We start from the raw sequence: 16,442 nt of genomic DNA, 5'->3' as shown, positions 1-16,442 counted from the left end.
CTATTTGTAGAGAAATTTACAAGTTACCTAATACCAAACATTTAGAGTGGGCCAAACGCTTGAGATTTGTAAAGTCAAATGTACAATGTTTTACTTCTCATTGGTTTAACAGTTAAAGCCGGGGAAACAAATGACGGTCTCCTGCTTGGTCGTTTGACCTGGTACATTTTAGCCCACCAGGGCTGTTTACAGAGGCCAGTAAGCGCAAAGATGTCAGACCTTGGCATACCAGCAGATCCCTTTACTTGCAAATGACTTTAAAATTCATTCAAGCTCTGTTTCGCTCGCTTCAGAGTTTAAGCATGACTTTGACTTTGGCCTGGACACAAAGAGACTGACAGTGATTGATTAAGGTCATTGACTTGTCCTGCTCCATGGGACTACAAAACCTTTCAGAGAACATGGGTGGGTGGTGTGGTCAAGGGTTTAGGGGAACACGATAGAGTGTTGTCTGTGCTGAGCCTCGTAAGATCCAGATTTACCACACACTGCCAAAGTTATACATGAACGGACCCAAGACAAACAGGCCCACAAGCTGAGAATGACTGACAGCTGACAAAGATAGCCACAGAAAGGGGACATGAGCATATGGTCCGCGGGAGTCGATCAAGAACATTCTATCCCCAAGTTCACTTCTGTTTACAGCAAACAAACTACCAGCCGCATGATTGGCAACGTCTAGAGGATGGATAAAATCTCAGAGAAGAGCCATGTCTGTTGAAAGTCAAGCTTTGATGATTAATCTCAAGCAACTGTTGCCATGAGCTGCCTTTTTCTGAATATAACTGGGGGAAAAAGTCCCTTTCATGTCACCTACATTATAATTCAAAAGTAAGGAATTTTTCAAGCTTTTGAGAGAAGTTTCTTATGTTTACCACTGCTACATTTATTTGAATACACATACAGTACAAGCAGGAATAATGTGAAATATTTTTAATATACTTTAAAGTGTAATTTATTCCTGTGATGGTAAAGCTGAATTTTCAGCATCATTATTCCAGTCTTCAGAGTCACATGATCCTTCAGAAATTATTTTGATATGATGATTTGGTGCCCAAGAAACATTTATTATCAATGTGGAAAACAGTTGTGCTGCTTAAGGAATACCTCTGATGGATAAATAAATATGAAGTTCAAAAGAACAGCATTTATTTAAAATAGAAATATCTTGCAATATTATAAATGTCTTTTTAATTTCAATTGAATGTGTCTTTGCTGAATAAAAGTTAATTTAATATCGTTTAAAAAAATATAAAGAAGCTGTAATATACACTGTAAATACATTGTAACCCATAGTGCACTTCACTTTTTACCAGTAAACTTCTCAGGCTTATGCTCAGTTATTTATGGCATCAATGTGCAAAGAGAAGTGGTATTTCCAACATCAACATGTAAAATAAACCCAAATGGCACTGGGTCAGAAAACAAGGCAAGGAGGTAAAGACGAGAGCATTATAGATGGAGTTGTAAAGATCTCCATCCTCTGGTCACCTGTTAAGGAGAGAACAAACTACACTCTTCATTCCACTGAATTCCATTCATACGCATGCGAATGAGGGAGACAGGAAACTCAAGCTCAAGCCAATCATTTTTGCATGTCGCTGTGTTCCAAAGTTCAAGTTCGGGAAACTCTGCCCAGCGAATTCCTTTTACGTGAAGACGTGTGACTAACAGAAGAATGATATGCCATAACGTGATTTTTTTAGCTGCAGCAAAAAGATGCAAACTTTAAATCTGCAGATTGCAGTAAAGTGGAGTAGATTGCATATTTTGACATTTTTGTTGTACTTTCTTTAAAAAAAAAACACAGAATGAGAAGTTATTTTGCGCCTGTTGCAGTGTCCGTAGGAAATTTAGCATGCTCAAAGTCCAGTGTGACGCGGCTTTAGTTTTCGAAGTGCTTGTATTATAAATATGAATGACAATACTTCTTGAAAACATCCATGCTCTGACAACTTCGAATGGTCATCAAATTATTTTATTAAATCAGTAGTAAAAACATAATCCAAGAATGCAGTTATAAGTTAAGCTTTTCAATTATTATTTCTCCAGAACAATCCTTCGTTTGTAAATGTGTACGTGTCATGATGTGTGTCAGTGAACTCAAAATCGGCTTTAAAATATTATGTACAACACAGGAGTTGTTGCTGCCACGGGGATCATCGTCCTCCTCCGTTGCCCGCCCCTCCTCCGGCTCCGCCTCCAGACTGATCCTGAGCTCCAGACATCATCAGGAAAAGAACAAGAGGGACAATATACATCCACTGGTGATGAAAGAGAAAAGAAAAACACACAAGAAGGTTTTCAACATATCTGTTAGCGGTTTGAAATGCAACATGACGGTTCCTCTCCGGAGTCAATGACTAGGTGCACAGGCTTTTGGATTAATTGGCAAGTTAAGCAAATCATTTTCAGTTTCATCCTTCCTTGCTCTCTTTTTGTCCAACCTCCACCACTTACTGCTTCTTACAAATGACTTTCCACTATGAGGGAGAAATGAGACTGAAAGAACAGAGTGAAGCAAGCAGAGTGGGTCATGAACATCTCTGAGCTTGAGACTATCATCACCTGCTAATATTACTGGCCAAAAGACCCTATTTGATCAAAACACCACTGATTTGGTCATGACCCAGCAAGAAACGTACACGAAAAAAGCACATCAAACAACTGAACACCAAGCTGAAACAGAGGAAGGATCAGAGGATTTGAGTTTGTGTGCATGTGGGTGCTTGTTCAGACCCATATACACACACAATGAGAAATGCAGCGGGAGTGACAGAGTAACCAAATAGGCTTAAATGAGTTTCAGTACTTGAAATGAATGGAAATCAGCTCTGCTCTCTGGCGCCCCCTGGTGGGGTCTGTGCTGAACTGGTGGCCATGAGGAACACTGCACCTCCCAGAATCAAATACCACTGGAACACAGCACAGACCAGCACAAAGTCAACACAGACACAGCACAGTCACAGCATAGTGAATGCAGAACAGCCAACCACGACACACGCTGCAGGAGAGTTTAGAGGTTGGTTACAAGGAGGGACATTAATACTGGTAGCTGTATTTAGGAAAGGACAGAACAGACCAGCAACTTCAGTCATGAAATGACTGTAAGCTCACAATACAGCAAAAAAATACAGTAACGGTCATCTTGGGCACTGCAGTCCACTGATACACAAACTAATTCTAAAGAGACACAGTAGAACAACAAAAAAAGAAAACTATTAGCAGGAATAGAGGCCATTCGGAAAGGAGTTATTACACAAAAGGAGGTAAAATAAAAGATGAGAAAATATTAATGTGATGATAGTGCATAAGGTTCCACATTTTTACTACCTGGATCAGTGTTTCCAAACCTTATTTCAGCCACGGCACCCTTTGAAATTTGTCAAAAATGTGTGGCACCCTACACTAGTGTTGTTATGAAACTACTTTGATACGATACCTTGAAATGTATCGATTTTCAATACCACAGGGCAGAACCGTCTACTGTCATATAGATATTTCTAATATTATCAAATATTTTTGTCCATCCATTGAAAGTCAAGGAATCAGTAATTTCTTCTGAAGAGATCACTCATATTTAATTAAGGCTTTTATTCATATATATAAACATTACTCAATTACCACTGCAAATCTCACCTAAATGTTTGCTCACTCAGTGTATTTGTGTTTTTATATTGGGATAATGTTGTTGTAATTGCACAATATGTTTTTGTTTGCACAAGCTTGTTTTTAATATAAGTTTTTAATATATTTTATTTTGTAATCATTTCACAGTTAATCTCCAAATTAATGCAGAAACAACATAAAGACAGTATATTTTCAATAATTGTTTAATGGCATCTTTTTAATGAATGAAGGCCGGTATCACTGATACCAAATGTCTTCAATTATTTATTTATTTTCTATTTTAAACATTAATTATCGCCATTCAACATTACAGTATAATTGAAAGCTATCAATTTTAACATTTATTAGGCTCCAAAAAAAATAACTTTAAAGTGAAGTTAAAACAATCTTCACATAAGCCCATAATAAATGTTATATTTACCTGTGCCTTTTTTCTCACAACTCTTTACATTCATTTAAGACTTTATTTAACTAATTTAAGACTGCTCTTATGAGGATACTCAACAAAACGGAAATTTTGGCATAATTGTGTGTAATTAATGGCTCAAGCGCGAAAGAGAAGTCTATTCTGGCGCGCGTCGTTCTGTGTGTCGTGTGTGTCATTCACAGACACTTTTTCAAGTTCTATTTTGTCATGTCGCGCTTGAATGGTTTAAAAGCTTTTGCATGAAGAGGAACGTGATCATATAATGTTACGCCAGCCAAAGGATGACAGAAAAAAACAGATGCGGCGTTAATCGCGTTAAATATTTTTAACGTGTTAAACTGAAAAACATTCATCGTATGCGTTACTGTTGACAGCACGGACATAACCGATGTGTTTATGTGAATAGGCTAAGCGGCAAGGCGGACGTTGTGACAATATTTTCGTGTGTATTTGACCGTACGCGCAACAAGCCATGAAAAAGAGGGCGTTTTATGTGTACGCACTGGGAATGAAATCATGCGCTACCCCCGCAAATGACCGTCGGAAACTTACGATTTGCATTTTTATTATAAATTTGTGTGCGTTATTTGTTGTTATTAGAGACATCCGAGAATGATGGTACATAATACTTTTTAATACTTAAAAAGTTTGATGGAGTTTTTACAGGACACCCCTGCTCTCGCCAAACGGCACCCCAGTGTGCTCGCAGCACCCCGGTTGGGAAACGCTGACCTAGATAGTTGGGAAAAATTGTCACATAAATAATTAGTCAAAATGCAAACACAATTACTTCAGTGAACTTAACTTTCACAGAAAAGTCAAGAAAAAACTGGCACAACTCAAACCAGTAACGAGTCTTCAGTCTCACATATAATAAAAATACTCACATATTTGGCAAAGAAGGATTTCTGCTCTTGTGGGTTTTTGCCTTTCTTTTCCATTTCCTGTTCCATCCTCTCAATGTAGGGTGCTGTTTCGGGTCTAAATAAGAGGCACAAGACAAACTAATTTCCAAAGGAGCTGATAATAACATATACAGACAGTGCAATTTGTGGGTGCACTGTTTGTATACTCTTCAAATAATAAAGTAAATGTGTCGGCCTGCAGACTTCCAAGAGGGGCCCAATATGTCTTACAATTATTTCAGCGTATAACATTAAACTGCTATCATATTTTTGAGATCATTTAATTATATTAATACAGATTTACCAGAGATACATATCTGGTTAGACAGAAGGGCATTTGAATATCTTGGAAAAAAGAGGTACTTTGGAGTCAAAAATGTTGAGAATCACTGGTAACAGAAATAGCAGTCTGAGCGTAAAAGCATAAGTGTGTGTGTGTGTGTGTGTGTGTGTACTCACACGGGTGCAGTGACAGGTGCCACAACACTTATTGTTGTGTTAAAAACTTCCAGGTCAACCTCATCCTCCACCTCTATTCCACGACATGAACCGGGGATTGTCACTATGGAAATGCCGATGACATTTCCGCTGACATCAGTGTGAAGGGTGATGACGTCACTGAGGTGGGACTCCACTAACGAGCACTGCAAAAAAAGAAAGACAGAGACAAGATTTATAGCTAAAATATCTATAAAAATTTAATTTTTAATAAAAGTTTATATTAAATAAAAATATTATATAAATATAATTTATATTATAATTAATATAAATATTAATTTATATAATATAATTCTGTGAAATAGTACACTTTAAAATTACTTTTTTTCTATTTTTATATATTATAAAATGTAATTTATTCCTAGGATGGCAAAGCTGAATTTTCAGTCTTCAGTGTCACATGATCCTTCAGAAATCATTCTAATATGCTGATTCGCTCAAGAGACATTTATTAATATTATCAATGTTGAAAACAGCTGTCCTTGATATTTTTGTAGAAACCATGATACATGATTTTCAGGATTCTTTGATGAATAATAAGTGCACAAGAACAGCATTTATAACTTTGATCAGTTTAACGAATATTATAAATGAACTTCTTTAAATAAAATTCTTACAGACCCCAAACTTTTAAACATGTATATACTGATATTTAAATTCAAATATATCTAATGTTGATATTTGCAGGAGGTTGACTTACAGCTCTAACAAACCCTGTAATGTAACCTTCAGACTGTCTCTCTGTCTGCCGGTCCACCTGTAGAGAGACTCTAGGCACCCGGACCCTGTACAGACCATCAACTGCTGCCACATCCTGAAGGACACAGGCAGAGAAATACACATTTAGACCAGAGAGACAGCAGACAAGGTTACGACATTTCATCCTTTATGACAAATATCCTGGCTTTCCTAAAAATAAAGCAGGTTCTCACCTTCATTGCACTCCTGTCTTTCTCAGAGAGCTGGTTTTGTGCGAGATACACACCGTTTTCCCTTCCACCCCTGAACTGTAGAGCACCACGAAGGCGAAATCTGGGAACATCATCTGAAACAAAAACAAGCAGTCACGACACTACAAAGAGACACATTAATAGACAGGCTAACTATTAAATATTTACCTTAATACTCACCTATTTCAAATGAGTGCTCTAGTGGCACAGAGAATCCGCTGAAATCGGTTTCCACCGCATCTCCTAACTGTCAAACAAAACCATTTAGCCAAACGTTACATTCACCCCGCATACAGACACATCAGACAGCAGCCTAACATGCTAACAAGCTCCACATGCAAGAAATCAGCAAATCCGCACAGAATACACATGACGGGATTGATGTTTAACGGACATATTCAACTTACCCTTCGACCATTATTGCATTCGCCAAACTGTGTCCATAACAGCGTAATAGTTGACAGGACGGACAAAATAAGCGACAAGCCTCTTTTCGTGGACATTTTGTCGCAAGCCTTGAGAGAGAGACTTCCTCTCTGTGTAACGGAAATACGGCGTTTCAAAACAAAAGTCGTAAAGACATTAAAGATACTCCTCCATTCACTTATGAAATGTATATTCATTTATATATGTATATATATTATATATATTTTTTATTATATATAATATATAAAAACATTATGTGGTATTTTTTTGTAAAGCATTAATATGTCTCTCACAATATACAACTGGATAACACATTAAAAGTCTTCAGAGTTTTTATTTTATTTATTTTTTATTGCTTTACTTGCTTTACTAAAACATTTTTTTTATCCTCATTTATCTCGGTCTTATGTAGTCACTAAAATCATTATGTCTATATATGTCTAAAACTGATACTTTTGCTATGTTTCCGTTAGCCGTTGGAGTGAGTTCCTCCTTGCAGCCACTAGAGGGCGCGCTGCACACTGGAGCGCAGTCAGGTTGAAGTATTGCTAGAATCGGCTCTTCTCTCGCCGGGTGCAGTGGCGTGCGCCTGTAATCCAAGCTACTGGGAGGCTGAGGCTGGCGGACCGCTTGAGCTCAGGGGTTCTGGGCTGCTGTGGACTATGCCGATCGGGTGTCCGCACTAAGTTCGGTATCGATATGGTGCTCCTGGGGGAGCCCGGGACTACCAGGTCGTCTAAGGAGGGGTGAACCGGCCCAGGTCGGAGACGGAGCAGGTCAAAGCCCCCGTGCCGATCAGTAGTGGGATCGCGCCTGTGAATAGACACTGCAGTGCAGCCTGAGTAATACAGCGGGACTCAGTCTTTTGTGTGTTTTAGCAGATTCTCGTTTTAAATTTGAATTGAATTAATTGAATAGCTGTACATTTTTTACTTTTAATTTTTTGGGGGGGTACAGAAGTCAACATTTGCTACCTCCAAAATAAAAAAATATGTTCACGGATGCTATTAATTTAATTTTTTCACAAAAATTGGTTCATTTTAGTACCATTATAGTGTCCAGAAAATATATGATGTACTGCCCCCTCTGTTTACAAATCTGAATTACACCTGCATTTGGTGCAACACGAATCACTGAATCAATAGGAGTCGCTGTTCGCAATCTTCAGCTTGTTTTTGTAATTCATTTCACGACAGAGATTTCCCTCCACGATTAATCCATACTCAGTGGTCCAATTTTCTGCAAATTGAGTGTTTTTGTTGTTGTGTGTTTTAGGAAAGATGTCGCTGTATGATTGACTCATCACATTGAGTCTGCAACCAACAGGGTTCACTGTGAGACCAAGACGGATTTCCAAAATACATTAACGGGTAAACTGGACAAAGACACATGCTTGAAAGACATAGAGCTCTTAACGTTCAGTAAATGTGTGCGCCAGTGTACAAGTCTGTGGTTAATTATCTTCATTATACCTGCTGTCACAAGTAGAGAAAATGCAATGACAGGAGTTGGACACTAGAGAGTAGTTTAGTAACAGGAAAATGTGCCCACTAACATGGCTCAAGACAAGTCACATGCTAAATTGATTGATAACAAGACCTTTATATTCACCTCAAATAACTGCCTCCAATCATAGTATTATTATGGTAACACTTTACAATAATATCTAATTTGTTAACATTAGTTAATAACATGAACTTGCATTGAGCAATGTAATTGTTACCACATTTATTAGCCTAATCTTTGTTAATGTTAAACTAATAAAAATACAGTTGTTCATGGTTTCTTCATGTGAGTTCACGGTGCATTAACCAATGTTAACAAAAACAACTTTTGATTTTAATAATGTATTAGTAAATGTTAAAATTAACATTAACAAAGATTAATAAATTATTCTAGAGCTGCTGTACAGCCAAAACAATCTCTGTTCAATTCAATTACCTTCCTATTATCACTGTAAAGCTCCTTTGAAACAGTCTGTATTGTAAAAAGCGCTTTAAAAATGAAGGTGACTTGACTTGACTGTGGTAGTATTGTTCATTCATAGTTCATGTTATCTTAAGTAGTTAACTAATGTCAACTAATGAAACCTTACAATAACGAGTTACCATTATTAGTATAGCCTAATATTTTATTCTACTACCTTATTTTCAATATTCAGATGTTGAAACGCATGTCAATTTTGCGTAAGGCCTATGCGGTGTTTCCTCAATAGCAGAGGCACCTAATGTCCAAAGCTTTTTATTTTACCGCAGATTTCAACTTTTTTCCATTAAAAAGTTTTACCTCGCTCTTTTCCACCCGTCTTTTCAAATGCTTTTTTTTTTTTTTTTTTTTTTTTTTTGGTATATATTTTCTTTTCTTATACTTGTACCAGACCCAGATTGGCTTAAACTATTAAAATCCATCTTAAATAGGCAAAAACAATTACTATAATAATCTTAACAAAGAGTAAAAATAAATTTGTATTGTTTATATGCATTATATGTTTGTTTTTTTACTAAATTATAACTGTCCCTCTGTTATGATGGCATTCCATCACAACCAACCAACAACTTGGCACCAAAAGTGAACCTACAGGCAGCGATGTGTGTCAGTGAAGAGCATGTTTGGGATATAATGAGGATTATTATAAGTAATGTGCGAAGACAACAAAGACAATTGCAGGGAATAACATGCAGAAATTGTGAAACATTTTATTGTGTGTATTTATACAATTCTAGCTCTGAAAGTGTTAAAAAAAACGTTAGCAAGAAAAAGAAGTCTGTCTAATTTAGTCCAAAAAATGTCATTTTCTCCACTCGATGCTAAACACGTTACATAATTTGAGATGCGTTAGTAATCACAGAGTGGTGAAAATGTTCATAACTTTCAGGGAAAAAATGACAAGAAGTCTTCAGTGATGCATATTTACATGATAAATATAATAAACCAGTCGCAGTGCGGAAAATGACAAATTTAATAAACTAGTCACAGTGTGGGAAATGTTTAAAGAGTTTATTTTCTAAAAGTCCACAGGGCCAGAAATGGCCATTAAAGAAACACCCTGCTGTGTAATGTAATCATTTGTGATGTTGTCCTTGGGTCTGACATATAATGCAATCAAATGTTTTCCTGTTTAAGCTGTTACAGACATGACCAAAGTTATGTCTACGCAAATATTGCAATGTTCCCCAACCACCTGAGAACTTACTCCTTTTCCTCAATATCTGTCATTGTAGTGAGCCTATAAGATAATAACCGCATCGACAACAGAATGGGCCATCAGGGCCACAGGTTAATCAAATTTAGCTTAGACCGATTACAGTCAATTACAGTAGCACGCAGTGTTTGTGTTCCAGAACCTCATTTTGTTCTGTAAATCAAAGTTACTGATTATCTTTCCCCCCAATCAATAGTGTACCTATTTGCGCAACTCAGTACGGGGACCCACGGACTGCCATTAAGATCCAAGGCATGAGAAAAAACAAACAGACGCACGCCCTTTCAATTACATCAATCAGATGACACTGAGGTAAGTGATACAGCGTGGCGTATTGGCATTTCCATAACCGAACACATCGCTAAGAGAGCCTGAATGAGTAATGGACTGTTTCAGCAGGAGGGCTTGGGTTTTCCATGCACCCTTGCCATGTGATTTCCAAGACATTCCTACTTTGAAATGAATATATATCTCTTCCATCTAGTCATTGCTGTCTGTCGTCACGCCCCCAGACAATAGTGAAGCCCCACACTCCTGCAGAACTATAATTAGCCTGGCCATCTCATCACCGTGAAGGCATCTATGTGGCATTAAACTCGAGGGGTGACATTTTATTATAAAGCAGTATAACATTTTCTGCTTACATTTCATGATGAGAGTTGTTATATTGTGACATATGATTTATATTTTCTTTACCAAGTCCATATTACGTTTAATTGAATCAAATAAATTAAATTAGCACTCTGTGAAGCATGAAGTATCTTGTTTCCTGGCTGTTGTCTTCAATATATCACTTTCCCTTCTGCTGCATATGTCTTGTGCTTGTACGTGAGTCTCTTCTGTCTCGATCCTCTCCTTCGTAATATTGTGTAATTTTTCTCCTTGACACCTGCCTCTCAAGTTGCACTTTCTATAAATAGCCCAGTCTCTGGCCAGTCTTCTCTCCCCCAAATTAAAGTTCAAAAGAGCGTTTATTGGTGTGTCAAGCTTAACGGAGCGTCATTGAACGGTACACTTCAAGCATTCACACCAGGGACGTGACTAAACTCTGATCTCTGCTGTTTTGCTGTTAAAGACATTTGTCGAGAGACCGTACACAGGACATCTTGAGTTCAGCGTCTTACACCATTACTGAAGTGTTACATTTTGCAGTTTTATTGTTTTAGTTGTCTTTTTTAACAAAATATCCTATTAACTCAGTGTTTTGTCATGTCATGTCGTGTCATATTAATTAAACTGTCATACATGTCATGCAAGTTTAGTTGAGGAAAATGTCATTTTAAGCCAGATATGCAAACATTTTATAAACGCTACCATTCAAAAGTTGAGAAGAATCTCTTTTAGTCACCATGGCTACAGTAAAATCAGTAATATTGTGAAATATTATTACAACTGTTTTCTAACTCTATTTAAAAAAACAAACAGTTGTGCTGCTTAATATTTTTGTGGAAACAATGATACATTTTTCAGGATTCTTTGATGAATAAAATTTATTTGACCCTAACAATTGAAACATTTTGATCCATTTAATGTATTCTTGCTGAATAAAAGTATTTAAAGAAATCTTACTGACATCAAACGTTTGAATGTTATCGTATTAATTTAAACATGCATCACCCTTATGCAAAACATGCAAAAACTCTCAATGTTGTAAATTCTTGAAGTTTTAGTTGTTCACTGTTCATGTTTTAGCACATTGTTGCAGAAAGAGTGTGGCTTGCAAATTCTGATTAGCATGCACTTGTGCAGATGCAGTTATGATATTAAGTTATGTTCTAATTATCTCATGTATCGAATGGGTTTGGGTGAGTTAATTAACCCACTAGCTCAAGTTTAACCGCTTTCATTCACAGTTTAACCTTGTTATTCGTAAAACGTCACACTTTTTTTGACACTCAGTGTGTGACTTGTGAGGATTTATGACTGGCCTAATGAATGAGCAGAATTGTCAGCACATTTACTTGATGAAAAGATAGGGGTGGTTAGAGAGATGTTAGGTCAAAGGTCAGCGTGTCAAATGTACTTAACCTCTGACAGCCTATCAGCAGGCTTGATTCTGTTCTTTCCAGGTCTCTCTTTAATTTTCTGAGGTAACCATCACTTCATAGATGATCACAGATGTCAAGCAGCTCCGCTTTAATATGCTTCAAACAGGCTGTCAATCTACAAACATATCATGCCATTAGCAAATAGCTTGGTTTACAACACGCTTTAACAAGTTTACCAATTAACAGGTTTGCCATAGAGACACCATGTTTGTTATAATGTTAAACTTTTTTCACCCTTGTCGCTGTCTTTCGTCTGCTCCTCCTGTCCAAGTTGTCTCAAGTGACACTCGTCCTGTTGCTCTCTCTCCATGTATCGCTTTTTTCTCTGCTCACCCGCCCTTCTCTATCTTACTCAAGGATGGGAGGACATGCCAATGGAGGAGGGAATAAAAGGCATGAAAGATGAGTAAAGTGTGGGAGAAAGAAAAGTCAGGGTGACCGACATATGACAAACCACCATGCCTGAACCGAAGAAGCCAGGTAAGCCTCTTTAAGTTAATTTTCAGCATCGATTTTACATTTAAAACTACAGTGTATATTTTAATCATCGCAATTTGTCATTTCATATGTCACGTTAATGTAAATGATGACTGGCAGGATGCATCAGTGTCTGGCCCACACTTAACATTCATAATAACATCCACTTGTTGATCATTTCATTCAGCGAGCTGTGTAAGACAGTCAGTAGATAAATCTTGATCATTGGCTCACACTTTTTGTTAGCTAACTACCTGCTGAAGCGGAGAAAAATTGCTTTCTTTGCTTAAAACGTAAATCATGGGCCTGAATGTATTATTGTAAGGAGCCGTTTAGACCGCCTCGGCTGTGACAGGTGTTGAAAGATGAATTTTCGAGGTTGGGTTGGCAGCAGCAGGAGTGAGAGGTCAATTTTCAGTTTGGGGGTTGGCATTATAGACGAGTAGACTGAGAAAACACTCTAGTCTATAGCTTGATGCCCATCAGTGTGAATTATATATGTGTCTTGGTGATGATTGCTAAGGCTGGAATACTCTGACTGCCCAAAATCGACAGACTGACTGACTTTCGACATCTAGCATTCACTCGTCCAGACTGTAAATTAAATAGTTGTGTAGTGTATTCCAGCCTTTTATCACAAATCATCAACCAGTGGACAATACACCTATAACAAAACGTAAACATCTGAGAGGTAGAATCACATTCCAAGAGGGAAAAATGATCAAGTTCAAATCTCATTATATGCGAATACTCTGAGGATATCACATAATACTGCATGAATATGGTGTTTCGCCTGCAGGAATGTTTTCTTAAAGACCTTCATTCAAATACTCAATGCTCAATGGACCCTGTAAGTGAAATTCTGATCATTATGAAAATGAATCTATTGATTTAAGTAGTGCACAATTTAAAATCAATAGCATATCAAGTGTGTGGTCCTTTAAAGTATTAGTGCTGATATTTGGAGTGGGTTAGTTCTGAACACACAGTGTGATTTAAGTTGCTGGCACTGATACAGAGCTAAAAGCTTTAGCTACCACACCTTTTTATGGAGCTTTTAAGGAGTGAATTGCAGGCATTGGATTATAACCGTCAGATTGAATTAGCATCAAATATCAGAAGTTGATGTCAAAAGATAGCCATGTTCATCTATGTAGTGATGTTGTGAACTTGCGTGTCTGACTGGGGTTCTAAAATACGACCTTCTTCATTTTCATCGTTGAGTCAGTCCACAGCCTTGAGACAGAAAGAAATCTGAAAGATTTGACAGACCCTGAAAAATCTCCAGGTGAAAGAGGAAGTGCTGTTCAGGGTTTGGATGGCAGAATAAACTAAAGGTTGTGCAGTGTTTTGAGCTGCTGCTGAATTTCTCTGATGAAGTCTAAGTCATCCTCACAGAAATGGCATTACTCCAGCAACAGCAGGATAATAAGCAAAACTTATGCTGTAATAGTCTCAAAATGCATTTAATGTACAGGGAAGTAATTGTGGCGCTAAGCTGCTTAACGGTGGACGCTGTTAAGGAAAACAGATCAGGATGTTTGTAATTACTGGAAATGGAACTGGAAATTACAGATATTTAGAAGTAGGAAGATGGAATAATCCACAACCATTCTCAGGAAATGGAACCATTTATGCTAAAAATATAAAAATAATTAACAAATAAAATATTATTTTAATTTTAATTATTTGTTAAACTGACTAAAAACTAATTTGTACAAACAATTCGACCATGTTTAATTGCACTGACACAAATAAAAAGTCTGCATGAGCATTTTAAATGGAGATTTCAATAGCAGTAAACAATTTTAATTTTATATGTATATAGCCTAACCCATTAAAATGTACAGAGGTTTTATTTTTATTATATACATTAAACAGATTTAAAACCATTGTACAATGTGACTAAGTTCAGTATTCCGTTCGGTACATCGTTTGTTTGTCACGGGAACGCATTTAGCAAACAAATCTGTCTCCTAAGGAACGACCCTTTTAAAAAAACCACAAGGTCAGATCAGTGTCACCATGCCTTCTCGAGATCTGCCTGGTCTCTGTTATGATTCAGTTTTTCCTTGTAACTCAGGCCCATGACTTGGTGTTAAACCCAGTCTGAGAGCATGTCATCACGAGTGTCAAATAACTGGATCGTTTTATTGGAGCGTAATCTGTTGCTCCCTCTCTTGTCTATCCTTTCGTTTTCTCATTCATCCCAGCTTCACACTTCAGACCACACACAAAGCCCCTCTTTTAGTTTATTGCTTCTTAAAGATCAGATTTACCACCCTCCACTCAAGTCCCCCAGTCACATACACGGGCCACTTTTGTGTTGCGTTTTACAGGACAAAGTCTGTCTGGATCTCCTGAAGCCTTAGTTACTGGCAAAGAGCACGATTCCTTAATAAACAGCTTCCAGAATAACCCCGAGCAGCTTTTAGGAAGGGTGTGCAATTTTACAAACAGGCATGGTGACAGTGGAAAAGTGTTCAGAGAAGTGTGTGTCTGTGCATATTGCTCCATGATTATGCATACTCTGTAATGATAGTACTGTAATAGTGAGTCAAGGCTGTGCGCTATAAATTGTGCATTTGCATTAATATTGGATTGGGGCTGAAATAAAGCCTATGAGATATGTCACATTAATATAAATCACTTTACGAAGAGTCTAATATAATATCCAAGCTTTACCATAATAGGGAAATGTCGGGCCTGTGACAGTTTGAGATGGGTGAAGGATTTCTTGGGATTTCTAAAAATGGCCTAAAATGTTTTGAAATGGCTCTTTGATTATTTGGTTGTGGTTTAAACATCTTCTGTGACAATGTTGTGATTCCTTTTCCTTCTTTATAAGCATGTCCTGCCATGCTGTAATAATGACATTTCTGTCCTGGCAGGGCAACAAGAGTTTGGTTCCCTGTAACACTACTAATGAAACACCCAGAGTATTGAGTATTAGTGAAGATTAAGCCTCTTACTTGGCATCTGAAATGTCATTACCATGATGCCCCCTTTTCCCAAATTCCCCTATTTTCACCACAACAGAGCACAGAAATCATGACGAAGACACTCTCTTTGAACTCTGCGGTCCAGGATGGACAGATTCTTGCTCTATCCTCTTTTTTTTTAACCATTTTGTTTGTATGTGAGCAACACATACAAGTACACAAAAGTAGACTTTACCATACATGGTTAAAGATTTTTTTCTGTTGGCCCAATTGGGCCAGTGGTTAAAGCAAAATACAATATAACAAATACAAATGAAATAAACAGTGCTTTAAGTTCTTCAGGTAGGTCTAACCGTGGTATACAGGTAAAGAAAATGAATAATCCGATGAAAAATAATAGTGTAGAGTCTTTATTTTACGTAGCCTATAAATTATTTTTCCAACTGAGGGCATCCTTGGACATTCCCAAAGGGAGGTTTTGCATAGCTCAAAGTAAGTAATCCCCTCACTCACTCACAGACACACACACACACACACACACACACACACACACAGTGACAGTGTCTTAACATTCAACGTCTCATTTCCAGCTGGGATAGTGTAGCATTACCTCATAACCGTTAACATCACAACGCGCTCCTTGGCATGCATCTCCTTCATGATGGATTACACGCAGATGTGTGAGCGCTCACTTTTGGTGTGTTTCTGAATATGTCCTCCAACTTAACCGTAATGGGATATGTACTGCATGACCTGAAATCGCTTTATGACTGTATTCATGAACCGCTGTTGCATATTGCACACCTCAGCTGCGCTCAGTCCTCCTCCTGGAGATCTGGAGACATGAAATATTCAAGTGAACCCAATGACCTTGATTAGCTGGTTCATGAGTATTTGATTAGATTTTAACTAAATTCTGCAGGATGGTAAATCTACT

The 16,442-nt window shown here is 37.5% G+C and overlaps 2 protein-coding genes across 6 annotated transcripts in view; one reads left to right on the top strand and one right to left on the bottom strand.

Annotated features, from left to right (window-relative positions):
• Nucleotides 1-873: 873 nt before the first annotated feature.
• On the bottom strand, nt 874-6,965 carry emc10 (ER membrane protein complex subunit 10). Of its 2 annotated transcripts, XM_079868852.1 has the most exons (8): nt 6,818-6,965; nt 6,591-6,657; nt 6,393-6,505; nt 6,161-6,274; nt 5,422-5,606; nt 4,945-5,038; nt 2,813-2,915; nt 1,942-2,264 (listed from the first exon to the last, which is right to left on the bottom strand). In XM_079868852.1, exons 1-7 carry the CDS (start codon nt 6,911-6,913, stop codon nt 2,829-2,831), a joined length of 756 nt encoding a protein of 251 aa, XP_079724978.1. In that variant the 5' UTR covers nt 6,914-6,965; the 3' UTR covers nt 1,942-2,264; nt 2,813-2,828. The 2 variants fall into 2 exon arrangements, with proteins under 2 accessions (XP_079724977.1, XP_079724978.1); XM_079868851.1 differs by lacking the exon at nt 2,813-2,915 and having other exon boundaries at nt 874-2,264.
• Nucleotides 6,966-12,472: 5,507 nt separating this feature from the next.
• mybpc2a (myosin binding protein Ca) overlaps nt 12,473-16,442 on the top strand; it is a 35,574-nt gene continuing 31,604 nt past the window's right edge. For 3 of the 4 annotated variants that reach the window (XM_079868824.1, XM_079868823.1, XM_079868822.1), the window contains exon 1: nt 12,473-12,566. In XM_079868824.1, coding sequence (XP_079724950.1) covers nt 12,545-12,566 — 22 coding nt within the window. In that variant the 5' untranslated portion in view covers nt 12,473-12,544. The remainder of the gene's footprint in view (nt 12,567-16,442) is intronic. The other variant, XM_079868825.1, reaches the window with a different exon arrangement.

The sequence above is a fragment of the Squalius cephalus genome (genome assembly GCF_949319135.1).
Source record: "Squalius cephalus genome assembly, chromosome: 1".
Classification (NCBI taxonomy): domain Eukaryota; kingdom Metazoa; phylum Chordata; class Actinopteri; order Cypriniformes; family Leuciscidae; genus Squalius; species Squalius cephalus.
Note: the sequence above shows the minus strand (reverse complement) of the source record. Positions and strands in the feature narration are given on the sequence as shown.